This window comes from Megascapheus bottae, chromosome 3, assembly GCF_031878675.1.
Source record: "Megascapheus bottae isolate mThoBot1 chromosome 3, mThoBot2.hap1, whole genome shotgun sequence".
NCBI classification, from domain to species: domain Eukaryota; kingdom Metazoa; phylum Chordata; class Mammalia; order Rodentia; family Geomyidae; genus Megascapheus; species Megascapheus bottae.
Genome location: NC_143511.1, coordinates 707,501 through 722,142, shown reverse-complemented (window position 1 = coordinate 722,142; position 14,642 = coordinate 707,501). Strand labels below are relative to the sequence as shown.

The following is a 14,642-nucleotide window of genomic DNA, read 5'->3' as shown; positions in this document are numbered from 1 at the left end:
AGTAGGCTTAGATCTGAGGATGGCGATTCAAAGCCAGCCCCAGCACAAAAAGTCCATGAGACTCTTATATCCAATTAACTACCAGAAAATTGGAAGTTCAAGCCAACAAATAAAAAGAAAAAAAAAACCTTCATGAGTACTTAAAAATGCATGTTGTTTAACTTCTAATTGGCTCCAAGGATTGGGTAAAGTTTTGCAAACTACTGCTTTCCACCTCTGACAGGATTTGGCCATCAATACTTAAGCTTATTGTAGCAGTGATTCCTATCTTATACCTACACATTGAAAACTCTGGTGGTATTTTTTAAGACCACCAGGGTCCTTGTAGATTTAATAGGCTAGGAATGCAGCTTGACTTTGGATTTGGGAAGTTCCCCCAGTTGATTCTGAAATATAGTCATGGTGGTGGAAGTCAGCTGCTTTATTGTAAGTGTTCATTCCTGAACACTGTTCCTAAGTTTTTTTTTTTTTTTTTTGTATTTTAACGTTGCTGGAGATGGAAGCCAGGGCTTCATGCATGCTAGGCAAGTTCTCTGCCCTGAAGTTGCATCCTCATTGATTAATAGTGTTTCGTATACTATTTAAATAAAATTCTATTCCTGGAATAGAGAGAGGTCAGATGATAAAGATCACTATTTAAAAACAATTTAAGAAATAAACATGGCTTTTATGTGAAAACTTACAAAGGGAAATAAGTGATTTTAAAAAGATCTCTTTTTAGTAGGGATTAAAAGTACTACAATACATAATACTGTTGTGATAAGTTGATTTCAGAAACAACTTGAGGTTAATTTTAAAGTTGATTGAAATATTATGGCTAATGATGGTCACTTGTTCTCCAAAGTCATAGTGTTAGTGCTGGTGGCTTTTGTCTGTAATCCTAGCTACTTAGGCCAAAATCTCAAAGTTTACATAAGTGGGAAGCCAGTTGAAGCAGACAAATCCCAAGACTTTTTTGGCAAGTCCTGGGGCTTGAATTCAGGACACTGTTCCTGAGCTTCTTTTGCTCAAGGCTAGCGCTGTACCACTTGAGCCACAGCACTACTTCCAACTTTTTCTGTGTCTGTGGTACTGAGGAATCGAACCCAGGGCTTCATGCATGCTAGGTAAGCACTCTACTGCTAAGCCAAATTCCCATTCCCCCCAGAGACTCTTAAATCCAGTTAACTTAACAAAAAACTTGAAATGGAGGTTGTTCAAGTGATAGTGGCTCAGCCTTGAGCAAAAAAGGAAGAGTTTCTTGGTCCTGGCCTCAAGCTCTAATACTGGCATGAACAGAAAATTTCATTTATTTTCTGAAAACCACTTTGATTTATAATAATCTTAGTATTTAGATACTCACTGTATAGAAAGTATTAACAATTAAGTAGACTGAATTATTTCAAAGAATGAATTTAAAAGTATGCAAACACATTCATTAAATGCTTCCTGTATTTTCCTGATCATTTCTTAGAATTGAAAGTTAAAGCTGGGTACCAATGGTTTGCACCTCCTTTAGGAGGCTGAGATCTGAGGATGAAGGCTCCTCCAGACCAGGCAGGAAAGTCTGTGAGACTCTATCTCCAATAAATTCTCCCCCAAAAAGCCCAGAGTGGAGCTGTGGCTCAAATGGTAAAGCACTAAGCTTGAGCAAAAGAAGCTAGGGACAGCACTAAGGCCCTGAGCTCAGTCCCTAGGACCACAAATAATGAATGAATGAACGAAACTGAAAACTATATAAGTCTTATCTCTTCAAAGGATTTTTCTGTTTCTTTTAGAGCTAAAGTTGGGAGAACTACTTCATGATAAACTGTAAGTATATATGTGTTCTTGTGTGAAATAGTGTAGTAATATTTCCATGATTTTTTTTTGTCTTGTGGAATAGTATTTCTTGAAAGCTAGGTAAATTTACATTGCAAAGCAATGAAAATAAAATTTAAATATATTGTTAACTTAGGACAGCTGACTTCAAGTATAATGTAAAAGGTCATGCCTGGTAAAACTTTAACCTAAATTGGGGCTTGGAGTTTGGCCTAGTGTTAGAGTGCTTGCCTAGCATGCATGAAGACCGGGGTTTGATTCCTTGGTACCATATACATAGAAAAAAAGCCAGAAGTGGTGCTCTGACTGAAGTGGTAGAGCTCTAGCCTTGAAAAAGTCCAAGGACAGTGCTCAGGCCCTGAGCTCAAGGCCCAAGGCTGGGGAAAACAAAAACAAAAACGTTGACCTAAAATATTTTCTTTGAGGGTACATGTTCTGAATGTATAATTTCTTGAAGCAAAGGTTTACTAGATTTCCAAGAGTTTCCTGTTAAAGAGCTGTGGATTAGACAGCTTTTGAATTTCTAAGTTATTCTCAGTTGAGGTTTCTATGTTGTTGATACACTTTGAGAATTTATTTTTGTAATTTCAGTTAATACTTTCCTTTATAGCTATGTGAATGACTGGCGAGTAGTTTTTGTTTTGTTTTGTTTTTTTTTGCTTTATTGTAGGTTTGGAACTACCTGAAGGTTTTTTTTGTTTTTGTTTTTGTTTTTTTTCAAATTGTGTGAATCAAGATAGAACTTTAGCTGGACACTAGTGGCTTATGCCTGTGATGAGTCCAAGCTATTCAGGGAGCTGTGATCTGAGGATCACAGTTCAAATACAGTGTGGGCAATAAAGCTTGTTGACACTACTATATCCACTTAACTACTGGAAAGCTAAAATAGAGCTGTGGCTCAGGTTGTAGCTTGCTAGCCTTGAACAAAAAAGCTCAAGGACAACACCTGGGTCTAGAGTTCAACCACTAGGACTGAGTAACAACAAAAAAATTCTCCAGATGGAGAATTCTCCAACCATTCTCAACAATATTTATTGACTAAACTGCTTTTATCTTCTAAAAAGTATGTATGGTAAAGGTAGAATAAGGGAAAAACAAGATGAGTAGGAGGGAGTGAGGGGAGGGAAAGTGGGAGAAAAATATGGAAAGGGGTGACAACTTTCAAGAAGTAATGTGTCCATTACTAGATGAATGTAACTGTAACCCTCTGTACATTACCCCAACAATAAAATAAAATTAAAAAGAAAATTGAGTGAACTATATTATTTTACATTGACAGGTAGATTCTCTAGTGCTTTACATTATTGTAGCAGTGTAGTATTGTTTGATGTTTGGCAAATCTGTCTTTTTCTTGATAAACTCTCTTGTATTTTTCTATTGGGCTTACGATGTTCTTTGTAAAATATTGTTTGGCCAACATTCATCACTTTCATAGATGGGAGTGTGTTCTTTAGTATTGCTCTCAAATGATTATGTTAGCTGGGTGCAGTGGCTCATGCCTGTAATCCTAGCTACTCAGGAGGCTGAGATCTGAGAATTGAGATTCTAAGCCAGTCCTGGCACTAAAGACACTGAGAGTCTTACCTCCAATTAACCACTAGAAAACGGTATGGGGCTTGGCTCAAGGGGTAGGGGTTGTAGCTGAAGAGCTCAGGGACTATGCCAGGCAGAGCCCAAGCCCCACGACTGAGACAGACACATGCCACGCGTGCGTGTATCTTTACAGCTTTCTTGATGTCATACTTTTGCTTCTTAGAGAAACTTAGTGTGATGAGTGAATTATCTTTATTTTTCTACAGAATACTATGGTTCTAAAAAGGGCTGTAATAATGCTTATACCATTTTGGGACTTTGGGTTCAAAACAGCTTGTGGGCTATTTACAGATTTGGTCTTTTTGAAGCCATGTCTGCTATTGAAATGATGGATCCCAAAATGGATGCTGGCATGATTGGAAACCAGGTGAATCGAAAAGTTCTCAATTTTGAACAAGCTATCAAGGTAATCACTATTTTTTGTTTGTTTAAAAATATTGAATGTGTTAAACTGTATTTAATAACATTTTCTAAGGCACCTCAAATATCTAACAGAAATCAGTCAGTCTTTAACTTGAAATGTAGAAATTATTTGAGGTTTTAAGTTTTACTAAATTTGTGGGGATTTTTGGTTTTTGTTTTTCTTGGTTGTTGTTTTTATTTTGGTACTAGTCCTGGGCTTAAACTCAGGGCCTGAGTACTTTTCTGAGCTTTCTGGCTACCACTTGCCACAGCTCTGCTTCTTGGGTTTTTGGTGCTTAATTGGATATAGCAGACATACAGATTTAAGCTATTAGGCTTGCTTTGAACCATGATCCTCAGATCTCAGCCTCCTGAGTAGCTAGGATTACAGGTATGAACCATTATCTCCCAATGTGTATATATAAATGTAAACATCTATACACACATATATTTACATATATATTATAGATATATATGTATCTATAGATGTATAGTTCGTTTTTTTCTTTTGCCAGTCTTGGGGCTTGAACTAAGGGCCTGGGACTGTCCTTGGGCTTTTTCAAGGCTAGTGATCTATTACTTGAGCCACAGCTCCACTTCCAGCTTTCTCTGTTGTATATATGGGGTACTGAGGAACCTAGGGTTTCATGCATGCTACGCAAGCACTCTACCACTAGGCCACACTCCCAGCCCTCCATTTATATTTTTCAAGTTAGTTTTTCAGTGTTCTGGTATACATTCAGGTACCAGGATAATTGGTTTAGAGATTATTCTATATATATATATATTAATATGTGGAGCAAAATGTTATAGTTACCAATTTTAAATTTATTTGGTCATTGACAGTTGAGTTAGAAATTCATATGTGGTTGCCAGAATTTAGTTTTGCATGTTTTATGAAAATTTTAAATAAATTTTTAAGTAAAACTTATAAGTAGCAATGTTTACAACTTTAGGTAAGTTCTTAAAATTTTTTTTTTTTTGTAAGTAGTTTCAAGTCTTAAAATGATCCATATTAGTGCTTAAAAATAATTTGTAGCTGGGCTCGGTGGCTCACGCCTGTAATCCTAGCTACTCAGGAGGCTGAGATCTGAGGATTGAAGTTCAGAGCCAGCCTGGGCACTAAAGACTGTGAGACTCTTATCTCCAATTAATCACTAGAATAAGGGAAGTGGGGCTGTGGCTCTAGGGGTAGGGCGTTAGCCTTGAGCTGAAGAGCTCAGGGACAGCACGTGGGCCCAGGATTCAAGCCCCATGACCCACCAAAAAAAAAAAAAAAACTTGTGTTGGCTAGTGGCACATGCCTGTAATCCCAGCACTCCATGTGCAGATACAGGAAGATATCAAGGTCAAGGGCAGTCTAGTCTATTTAAGGTGTTCGAAGCAAGCCCCGATGACAGAAATTGTCCTAAACAAAAACAAATGTATTTGAACTGTGGTTTTGTCAATCAAAGAAATTTAGTAAATGAAGTTGTCTTAAGAATTTCCCTTATTGCTTAAGAAGTAGTGTTTCAATAAGTATTATTTGTCAAGTAAAAATAAATTTTCTTAAACTATGTTGTTTTAAGAATAGAGTTAACTTAAAGTCTTAGTTTAGTTTCATCAAAAGATTAAGTAGTGTTTTCTACTTTAAAATTATGAACTCGAGGGAAATGGGTACCAAGACATGTGAAAGGGTATCAATGTATGTGAATTAATGCACCTTCTATCTGGCAAATATCATGTAACCCTTTTACTAATTACAATAAAAAAAATAAAATTATGAACTTACCAAGCAGTTTTAAAAGATGTACGTTTATATGTCATTCCTTCGTCTCCTGTTTTAGGATGGCACCATTAAAATCAAAGACCTCACCTTGCCTGAATTGGTTGGGATAATGGATACATGTTTTTGCTGTCTGGTAAGAATTAACATTAAAAATCTGTGATTTAACTGAGTCTTTAGGCTTAAAATTATAAACTATAAAAACACTAACAAACACTAATGTTGAATATGAAATGTATGATCTGTTCATTTAGTAAAATGAACATAATAAATAGCAAGCTAACTTAGACCACTGGAAGCAGCATTTTATCTTCTAATTAGGTACTTTGGCACTCTTTACTTTCTGGCTGAAAGTATTTTTTGTTTCTGTGTAGATAAGATAGCCATTATTCAAAATGGTTTTTTATTTTTAAGTTACCTACAGAAATATAAAATAATTGGTAGGTTTCACAAGATAATTGAAACAAAGGGAGGTTTAGATTGGCTTTGGGAGAATAAATGATTGCCTATTGTGAAGAAAATGCTTTAATGTCTTATCTATGCTATATATAGATATATATCTTCTGTAGGTAGTATTTAATTGGTGGAAGCATTTTTATTTGTACTGCTTGCTTTCTGGCCATTCTTTCTAAAAAATTAACTTCCAATCATTGTCCTTAGAAACATGTATATTTTATTTTTCAGCAAATATGTATTGCTAAGTGCATTCCAAATGTAACTTTTGTTTTTTTACATATAGTTTTATAGATCTTCAAATTTGTTAGTCACCTGTGTTTTCTTATAGTGACTAGATTGCATTGTGAAGGACATCTATAACCCTAATCCCAATCTTTTGCTCTCTAAAGATGGCATTTCCTCCTCAAAGGTATCTTTTTTTTTTTCCTTTTTTTTTTCCTGTCATGGGGCTTGAACTCTGGGCCTGGGGGCTGTCCTTAAGCTCTTCAGCTCAAGAGGAGTCCTCTACCACCTTGAGCCACAGTGCTACTTCTTGTTTTTTGGTAGTTAATTGGAGAGATAAGAGTCTTACAGACTTCCATGCCCTGGCTAGCTTTTAGCCAGGATCCTCAGATCTCAGCCTCCTGAATAGCTAGGATTAAGGCATGAGCCACTGGTGCCTGGCTCTTTTTTTTGGGGGTGGGGGTGAGTTGTGGGGCTTGATCCCTGAGCGTCTTGGTGCTCCAGGCTAGCGCTTTACAATTTGAGCCACAGCACCACTTATAGTTTTTCAGTGGTTAATTGGAAATAAGAGTATCATGGGGGCTTTTCTGCCTGAGTTGACTTCAAACCATGATCCTGGAATCTCAGTTCCCTGAGTACCTAGGATTCTAGGTATGAGCCACTAACACCCACCTAGCTCTTAGCATTGTATATTCATAGTTGGTAATGTAAGTGAGAAGGCAAATATGCTGAGAAACAATTTGACAATGTGTGAATGGTTTTACAATGGCATTGTAGAGGTTAGAGGGGAGAGAATAATTATGTCTGGGATAGAGTAAGAAATACAGAAAGAAGTCTTGATGTGAGGTATTGAGGTTAATAGTAGTTCTATTACCATAGGGGTAACAGTATATTTCTGGCATGGCAGAGTAAAAATGTCCAGTTTGAGGAATAGCTGCTGGTAGCTGAAGAACTGCAGGTGGCCAGTAGAGAGGAATGTGCTATTGTTTGAAAAGGAGGGAAAGTTAAACAGTAAGAGTTTTGCTAAAATTGTAAAACACAAAGTTCTGTGACACTCTTGATTTGAGGCTTTAATAGATACATGGTTTTTATTTAGAAAATCTTCTGTACAAGTTGTTCTAAATACACGCCTTACTTAAAATTTTTTATCCAAATCATTTAAACTTCCTGACTGTTCTTTATATACAAAAGGAAGAAAGTATTATCTCCTCAAAAGGTTAGGGAAAAGAATGGGAGAAAAATATTATAAACATTCCTAATAGAATACTTTGAATATAGTAGTTTCTTTTTTTTCTTTCCTTTTTTATTTTTGCCAGTCTTGGGCTTAGACTCAGGCCCTGAGCACTGTGCTTGGGTTTTCTCAAAGCTAGAGCTCTACCACTTGAGGCATAGCACCACTTGAGGCATAGCACCACTTCTGGCTTTCTTCTATGTATATGCGGTACTGAGGAATTGAACTTGGGTCTTCATGTGTGCTAGGCAAGCACTCTACCACTAGGCCAAACTCCCAGCCTCTTTTTTTTTTCATTGTTATTATAAAGGTGATGTCCCCTGCAGTTTTATCACTCCTTCCTTTGCTCTTTCCCAGTTTTTCCCTCCTGTCCTCACCCATAAGTTACATAGTTCATTTTCAGTGTACTGTCCAGTGAATACAATTGCTGCATTTGTCCCTCCATATCTCTGTGTAGTAGTTTCTTAAATTGACTGTTGTTGGTATTCGCAGTTCTCAGTGTTCACTCGAGCCTGTTTTTGTGTTGTAGAAAGATGCCTGTGGTTGGAAGTATAGAATTAGGAGGAGACAGACTTTTTTCTAATCTTGGAATAATTTAAGTGAGATTTGATGCTGTTGGTTGAGTTATGAGTTGTTAGTGGAGCATAAGAACTAGAGTTAGAAGCAAAGACCACCTCATTAGTTGTAACCTTGGACTTCCTCAATTTATGGATTTTTATTAATTACATTATATATTTTTTTTAAAACCAGTCCTGGGCCTTGAATTCAGGGCCTGAGCACTATCTTGGGGCTTTCTTTTTGTTTGTTTGTCGGTTGTGGGACTTGAACTCTGGGCTTAAACACTGTCCTGCCCTACCCCTTGAGCCACAATGCCACTTCTGGTTTTTGGGTGGTTAATTGGAGATAAGATTCTCATGGACTTCCATGCCTGGGCTGGCTTTAAACAACAATTCTCAGATCTTAGCCTCTTGAGTAGCTAGGATTATAGGCTTGAGCCGTTGCACTTGGCTTGTCCACAGCACAACTTCCGGCTTTTTCTATGTATGTGGTATTAAGGAATTGAACCCCAATCTTCGTGCAATCACTGTACCACTAGGCCAAACTCCTGGCCCTAAAACTGATTTTTAATACTACATAGACAATCCACAAGATCTGTTGCATACTGAATTCTAAATATGAGAATGCATTCAATATAGATAATATAGTATCTATATTATAGATACTATAATATAGTATAGTTTGAGTATCTGTGATCTGAAAATCTAACATGGTGCCCAAAAACTTGTCAATTTTTTAAGATATATTGGATTTCAGATTGGGGATGCTCCACCTGTAAGGAGTCTGTACAAATACTCCAAATGCAAAAACTCTGAAATTTGAAGCATTTCTAGATCTAAGCATTTTATATAGGGATATTCTTGAAAAACAGTGAAAGTTAATTGTAACTCTTGTTCTTTCTGACCTTTATATTTTAAATCTTAATCAATTTTATATTTATTTGAGTCTGGCACTCTGGCTTTTGACTTCTGCATCACAATAGACTTGGCACTCTGTATTACCTTAAATATGTTGATTCTTTTGTTTCTTTCTAGATAACATGGTTAGAAGGCCATTCCTTGGCACAGACAGTATTTACGTGCCTTTATATCCATAATCCAGACTTTATAGAAGATCCTGCCATGAAAGCTTTTGCTCTGGGAATCTTGAAAATCTGTGACATTGCAAGGGAAAAAGTTAATAAAGCTGCTGTTTTTGAAGAGGTAAGAATGTTAATAAAAGAATTCTTGGAAGTTTGTTGAGCACCTTTTTCATTGTGATGTATGTCAGTTATTTTGTGATACCTATTTTTTTTTAAACATAATGTTATCATTTTTTTGTTTTTCTGATGCTACTCGAGTTTATACGGGTAGACGGGTGGTCTACCTCTTGAGTCACGATTCCAATCCTAACAGCAGATCTTTAAAACTATGCTTGTAGAAATCTATAGTTGTTCAGGATTAAAAAAAAATGCCTGTGTAAACAAATGTGGATATTTATCTACACATGTTAATCAAGAGTGTTAAATGATGAACAATGCCATCATTGAGGTTAGGGTTTAATTTATTAAATGTAATCACTGTATAGTTTTCAGTGATTTCAGAGCATTCAGTAGTATGGAAGAAGATAGTTCTTGAAAGGTAAAAAAGTCCATTACTTAGGAGGTAGAGATTATGGCTTAGGGCCACCATGGGCAAAAAAATGATAGCAAGGTCCACATCTCAGTAAATTAGTTGGATGTGATGATACATTCCTGTATTCTAACTTAAAAGGGAGGTAAATATACACAGGAGAATTCTTGTTCTGAAACTAGTTGTGGACAGAAATTAGAGACCCTATCTGAAAAATACCTAAAGTAAAAAAGGCTGTGAGTGAAACTCAAGTGGTACAGCATCTGCCTAGCAGGTGTGAAGCCTTGAGTTGAGACTAAAGTTACTGTTCCCCTCTAAAAAAAAAAAAGGGGTGGAAAAAGCAGAACATATTATAGCTAGCTTTGCAAGAAAACAAGTAGAAAGCATTATACCAAAGGCTTGCATTCAAGATAAAATGTTTTTTTCCCCTGTGTGTTGAATTTTTCTGATTGTTCTGGATACATTTAACAATTAGAAAACATCTGGGCCCTGGTGGCTCATGCCTATAATTCCTACTTGCTCAGAAGGCTGAGATTTTAGGATCGCAGTTTGAAGCCAGCCACAGCAGGAAAGTGAAGTAAGCCAAGGCAGGAAAGTCTGAGACTCTTATCTCTAATTAATAACCAGAAAACTGAAGTGGATCTGTGGCTTGAAAGTGGTAGAGCAATAACCTTGAGAGGAAACAAACAAACAAACAAAAACCTACAAGACAGTGCCCAGGCCCTGTTCAAGCCCCATAATCAACAATAAAAGAATGAGTAGAAAACAGTATTACTTGCCTTGTAAAAATTAAGAAATCAGCCAGGTGCTGATTGGCAGAATTGGCCAATGAAATAAAAAGAGAGATGCATTAACAATCCCAAGAGCATGAGGAAATAATAAAGAAAATCCCAGCCTGGTGCAGTGGCTCACACCTGTAATCCTAACTACTCAGGAGGCTGAGATCTGAGGATTGCGGCTCAAAGCCAGCCCTGGCATTGAAGTCTGTGAGACTCGTATTTGCAATTAACCATCAGAAAAATTTAAGTGGCACTATGGCTCAAGGGTGGTAGCCTTGAGCTGAAGAGCTCAACGACCGACTGACCGACCCCCCCCCAAAAAAATCTATTAATAATTAAATAATACATCCTTTTTTTTACTTTTGCTTTGTTATTCTTAAACAGTTGTACAAAGGAGTTTCAATTAAAGTATTCCTATCATATAAAAATGTTCCGTCAAGTAGAAAATTTGTTAAAGCTGTACAGTTGTTTGTAATATTATAAAGTTGATACAGAGAGGGTTATAGTCATATATGTCAGGTAGAGTATATTGTTATTTTGGGCGATGTCATTCTTCACCTTTCAACTTTTTTTTTTTTTTTTTGCCATTTCTGGACCTCACACTCAAGGCCTGCGCACTGTCCTTGGGTTTTCTAAAGGCTAGAGCTCTACCATTTGAGCCACAGTACCACTTCAAACTTTTTCTGTGTGTGGTACCAAGAAATCTAGTGCTCTACCACTAGGCCAAACTCCCAGCCCTCTTTTTTCAATTTCTGTGCTGATCCTGGGGCTTGAATTGAGGCTCTGGTACTGTTGCCTTTTTTAGCTCAAGGAGAGTGCTCTTCCACTTGAGTCATACCTCTGCTTTTTAGAGTTGATTTTTTTTCTTGTATTCCTAGCAGTTTTAATTGTATCATGAGGTTCTTTATTTGAGCTGTTTCTGTTTTCTTCATGTGTGCAATTAGGGCTACGAACTTTCCCCTCAGCTCTGCTTTTGCTGTGTCCCTGAGGTTCCCCTTTGATGTGTTACCACTTTCATTGAATTGTAAGAACTGTCTTATTTCTTCTGTGACCCATGTGTTATCTGCAGTAAGTTTTATTGTTGAGAACTAGTTGGATTTCAGTGTGGTCAGATAAGATGCAAGGTATTAATGTCAATCTTCTTGTATTTGTTTAGGTTCTTTGTGTGTACTATGTTAGGATTTATTTTGGAGAAATGTTCCTTAGGCTGCTGAGAAGAATATGAATTGGGTTGTTGTTGGGTGGAATACTCTGTAGATGTCTGTTAAGTCCATTTGGGTTACAGTGTCATTTAGTTTTTTTTTTTTTTTTTTTGCCAGTCCTGGGCTTGGGCTCAGGGCCTGAGCACTATGCTTGGACTTTCTCAAGGTTAGAGCTCTACCTCTTGAGCGTCAGCACCACTTCCAGCTTTTTTCTCTGTATGTGGTACCGAGGAATCGAACCTGTGTCTTCGTGCATGCTAGGCAAGCACTCTACCACTAAGCCAAACTCCCGGCCCTTACAGTGTCATTTAGATCAGAGGTTTCTTTGTTTATCTTTTGTTTGATTGACCTGTCCTTTGGTGAGAGTAGGATATTCATACTACTCCACTATTACTGTGTTTGGGTCTATCTTGTTCTGTAGGTACAAGAGTATTTGTTAAGGTATTTATGTGGCCCTTTGTTTGGTGCATAGATAACAACCTCTGTGATTTTCTCTTCATGGATCTTTCCTTTATTAATATGTAATGACCTTCCTTGTCTCTTCATACTAATTTTAATGAGTATTTTTATGAGAAATCAAAATGGTTACTCCTCACTTGCAGGGTGCATTTACTTGGAAGATCTTTTCCATTCCTTCACTTGGAGTTTGCTTTTATCTGTGACTGTATGATAGGTTTCTTGCAGACAATAAATGGATGCATCTTGGTTTTTGATCCTATCTGCTGTTGTTGCTCTTTTGATTGGGGAATTGAGTCCATTATTGTTTGGTATTATTAAAGCTATAAGTGTCATGTTTTCTGCCATTTTCTTGATTTCCTGTATTTTGCTTCTTTCTTCTTCCTGTGCTTACTAAATTGGTCTTTTAATGATTTTTCCTGAGTAGTTTTCTTGATTTTGATTATTTTCTTCAGGTTGTATTCCTCCCTTTAGTATTCTTGTAATGCTCATTTAGTGTTCATAAATTCCATTAATTTGGTGGTCCTTATATTCTGTTTTCCATTTCATTTATTCTGTTGCCTGTGGATTCCACTGTGGTATATGTTGTGGACATTGCACTTTTTATATTTCCAAGATCAGTTCTCATAGAGTAAATTTCATCTTTTAATGAGGTGTGTAGCATGTCCATTTTTAATCTCCATTTCTTTTGGGGAGTCTTGGGTTTTTGTTTTTTTTTTTTTTTCCACTTGAACTCTTGGCCTGGGCACTGACCCTGAGCTCTTCAGCTCAAGACTGCCACCCTACCCCTTGAGCCACCGCACCTCATCCAATGGTTAATTGGAGACTTTCATGCCTGGGCTGGCTTTGGACTGCAGTCCTCACATCTCAGCCTCCTGAGTAGCTAGGCTTATAGGTATGAGCCACCAGCCCCAGGCTGGGATTTTCTTAGTTATTTCCTCATGCTCTTGGGATTGTTTTCGCATCTTCCCTTTTATTTCATTGACCAATTCTGCCTTTTTTTTTTTTTTTTTTTTGTGCCAGTCCTGCCCTTGAGCTCAGGGCCTGAGCACTGTCCCCGGACTTTTTCAAGGCTAGCGTTCTACCACTTGAGCCTCAGCACCACTTCTGGCTTTTTTCTATATATGTGATACTGATGAATTGAATCGGGGTCTTCATGAGTGCTAGGCAAGCATTCTACCACTAGGCCAAACTCCTGGCCCAATTCTGCCATTTTTTGAGTTTTTTTTGTCTTCCATCTATTCTTCACTCTCAGTGGGGTCCCTCCCTGGGTTGTTGTTGGCTTTTGAGTTTGGTTCCTGATCTTGATTGTTCATGAATTTTGTCATGGCTTATGCATTTGGGTTCAAGGATTGTCTGGGCCGTGGTCTGTACTTGGCGTGTACTTGCCTTCGCTTGGCCTGGGCTAGCTCACACAAGGTGAGTTAGACCACACTGCGTCCCAGTCCAGCAAGTGCCTGAGAATTTGCTTAGCTCCAGGCTAGCTGAAAGGAGCTGGGATCAGACTTGATGAGGCCTGTGGAGATAGCTTCAGGTCTCCTGATGGGTAGGGTTTGGAAGGGTGTGGGCTCCTGTGGGTGGGCTGCCTGTTTTGGCTCTGGCTCTAAGTTGGCCCACACTCTTAAGGCGCCAGTGCTTAGTCAGTGGGTTTGTGTGGGCATGTGCTTGTGCTCTGTGGTTTCGAGGGAGTTGTAGCTAGCACTCTACCACTTGAGCCACAACATCACTTCTGGCTTTTTCTGTGTGTGTGGTACCAAGGAATCAGACTCAGGGCTTCGTGCATGCTAGGCAAGTACTCTACTACCAGGCCATGCTCCCAGCCCTTGTTTATTTGCTTTTTTGTTTTGGCTAGTCCTGAGGCTTGAACTATTAAGATCTGGGTATAGTCCCTTAGCTTCTTTTGCTTAAGACTAGCATTCTAATAGCATTCTAGATTTTCATTTATGTGGTACTGAGAAATAAAACCTAGGGCTTCATGCTTACTAAGTAAGCACTATAGCTCTAGACCACACTCTCGACCCTAATCATCTAATTTTTTAAAAAGATATTTAATATTAAACACAAGCTGGGTGGCACAGTGGCTCACACCTGTAATCCTAGCTACTCTTGAGGCTGAGATCTGAGAATCGAGGTTCAAAGCCAGCCCAGGCAGTACCTGAGACTCTTTTCTCAAATTAATCTTAGGGACAGCACCCAGACCCAGAGTCAAGCCCTACAACCCTGCAAAAAAAAAGATTAGACACAAATGGCTTATTTATTTGAAATGGATGTTTCTGAAGTTCCTAGTTGCTGTTCTACTTTGTTCTGATATATATTTCCTGAAGTGGAGACATTTCACTTGCTTTGAAAAAAAATGGGAACTGCAGCTTTTCTGTCAATGTACTTTTTCTTCTTGCATTGTGAATTTTCTCTTTCTTGTGCATCTATATTCTTTTGTTTGAACTTGCAAATCTGGGTAGTATTTTTTTTTATTTTTTTATTTTTTTCTTTTGCCAGTCCTGGGCTTGGGCTCAGGGCCTAAGAACTGTCCCTGGATTTTCTCAAGGCTAAGGCTGTAGCACTTGAGCC

The 14,642-nt window shown here is 37.9% G+C and overlaps 1 protein-coding gene across 4 annotated transcripts in view; it reads left to right on the top strand.

Moving 5' to 3' along the window:
- Positions 1–14,642, top strand: part of Naa35 (N-alpha-acetyltransferase 35, NatC auxiliary subunit) — a 74,669-nt gene that overhangs the window by 8,907 nt on the left and 51,120 nt on the right. For 3 of the 4 annotated variants that reach the window (XM_090329431.1, XM_090329430.1, XM_090329432.1), the window contains exons 3-6: positions 1,758–1,791; positions 3,685–3,799; positions 5,622–5,696; positions 9,062–9,229. In XM_090329431.1, the coding sequence (XP_090185557.1) occupies positions 1,758–1,791; positions 3,685–3,799; positions 5,622–5,696; positions 9,062–9,229 (392 nt within the window). The remainder of the gene's footprint in view (positions 1–1,757; positions 1,792–3,684; positions 3,800–5,621; positions 5,697–9,061; positions 9,230–14,642) is intronic. The other variant, XM_090329433.1, reaches the window with a different exon arrangement.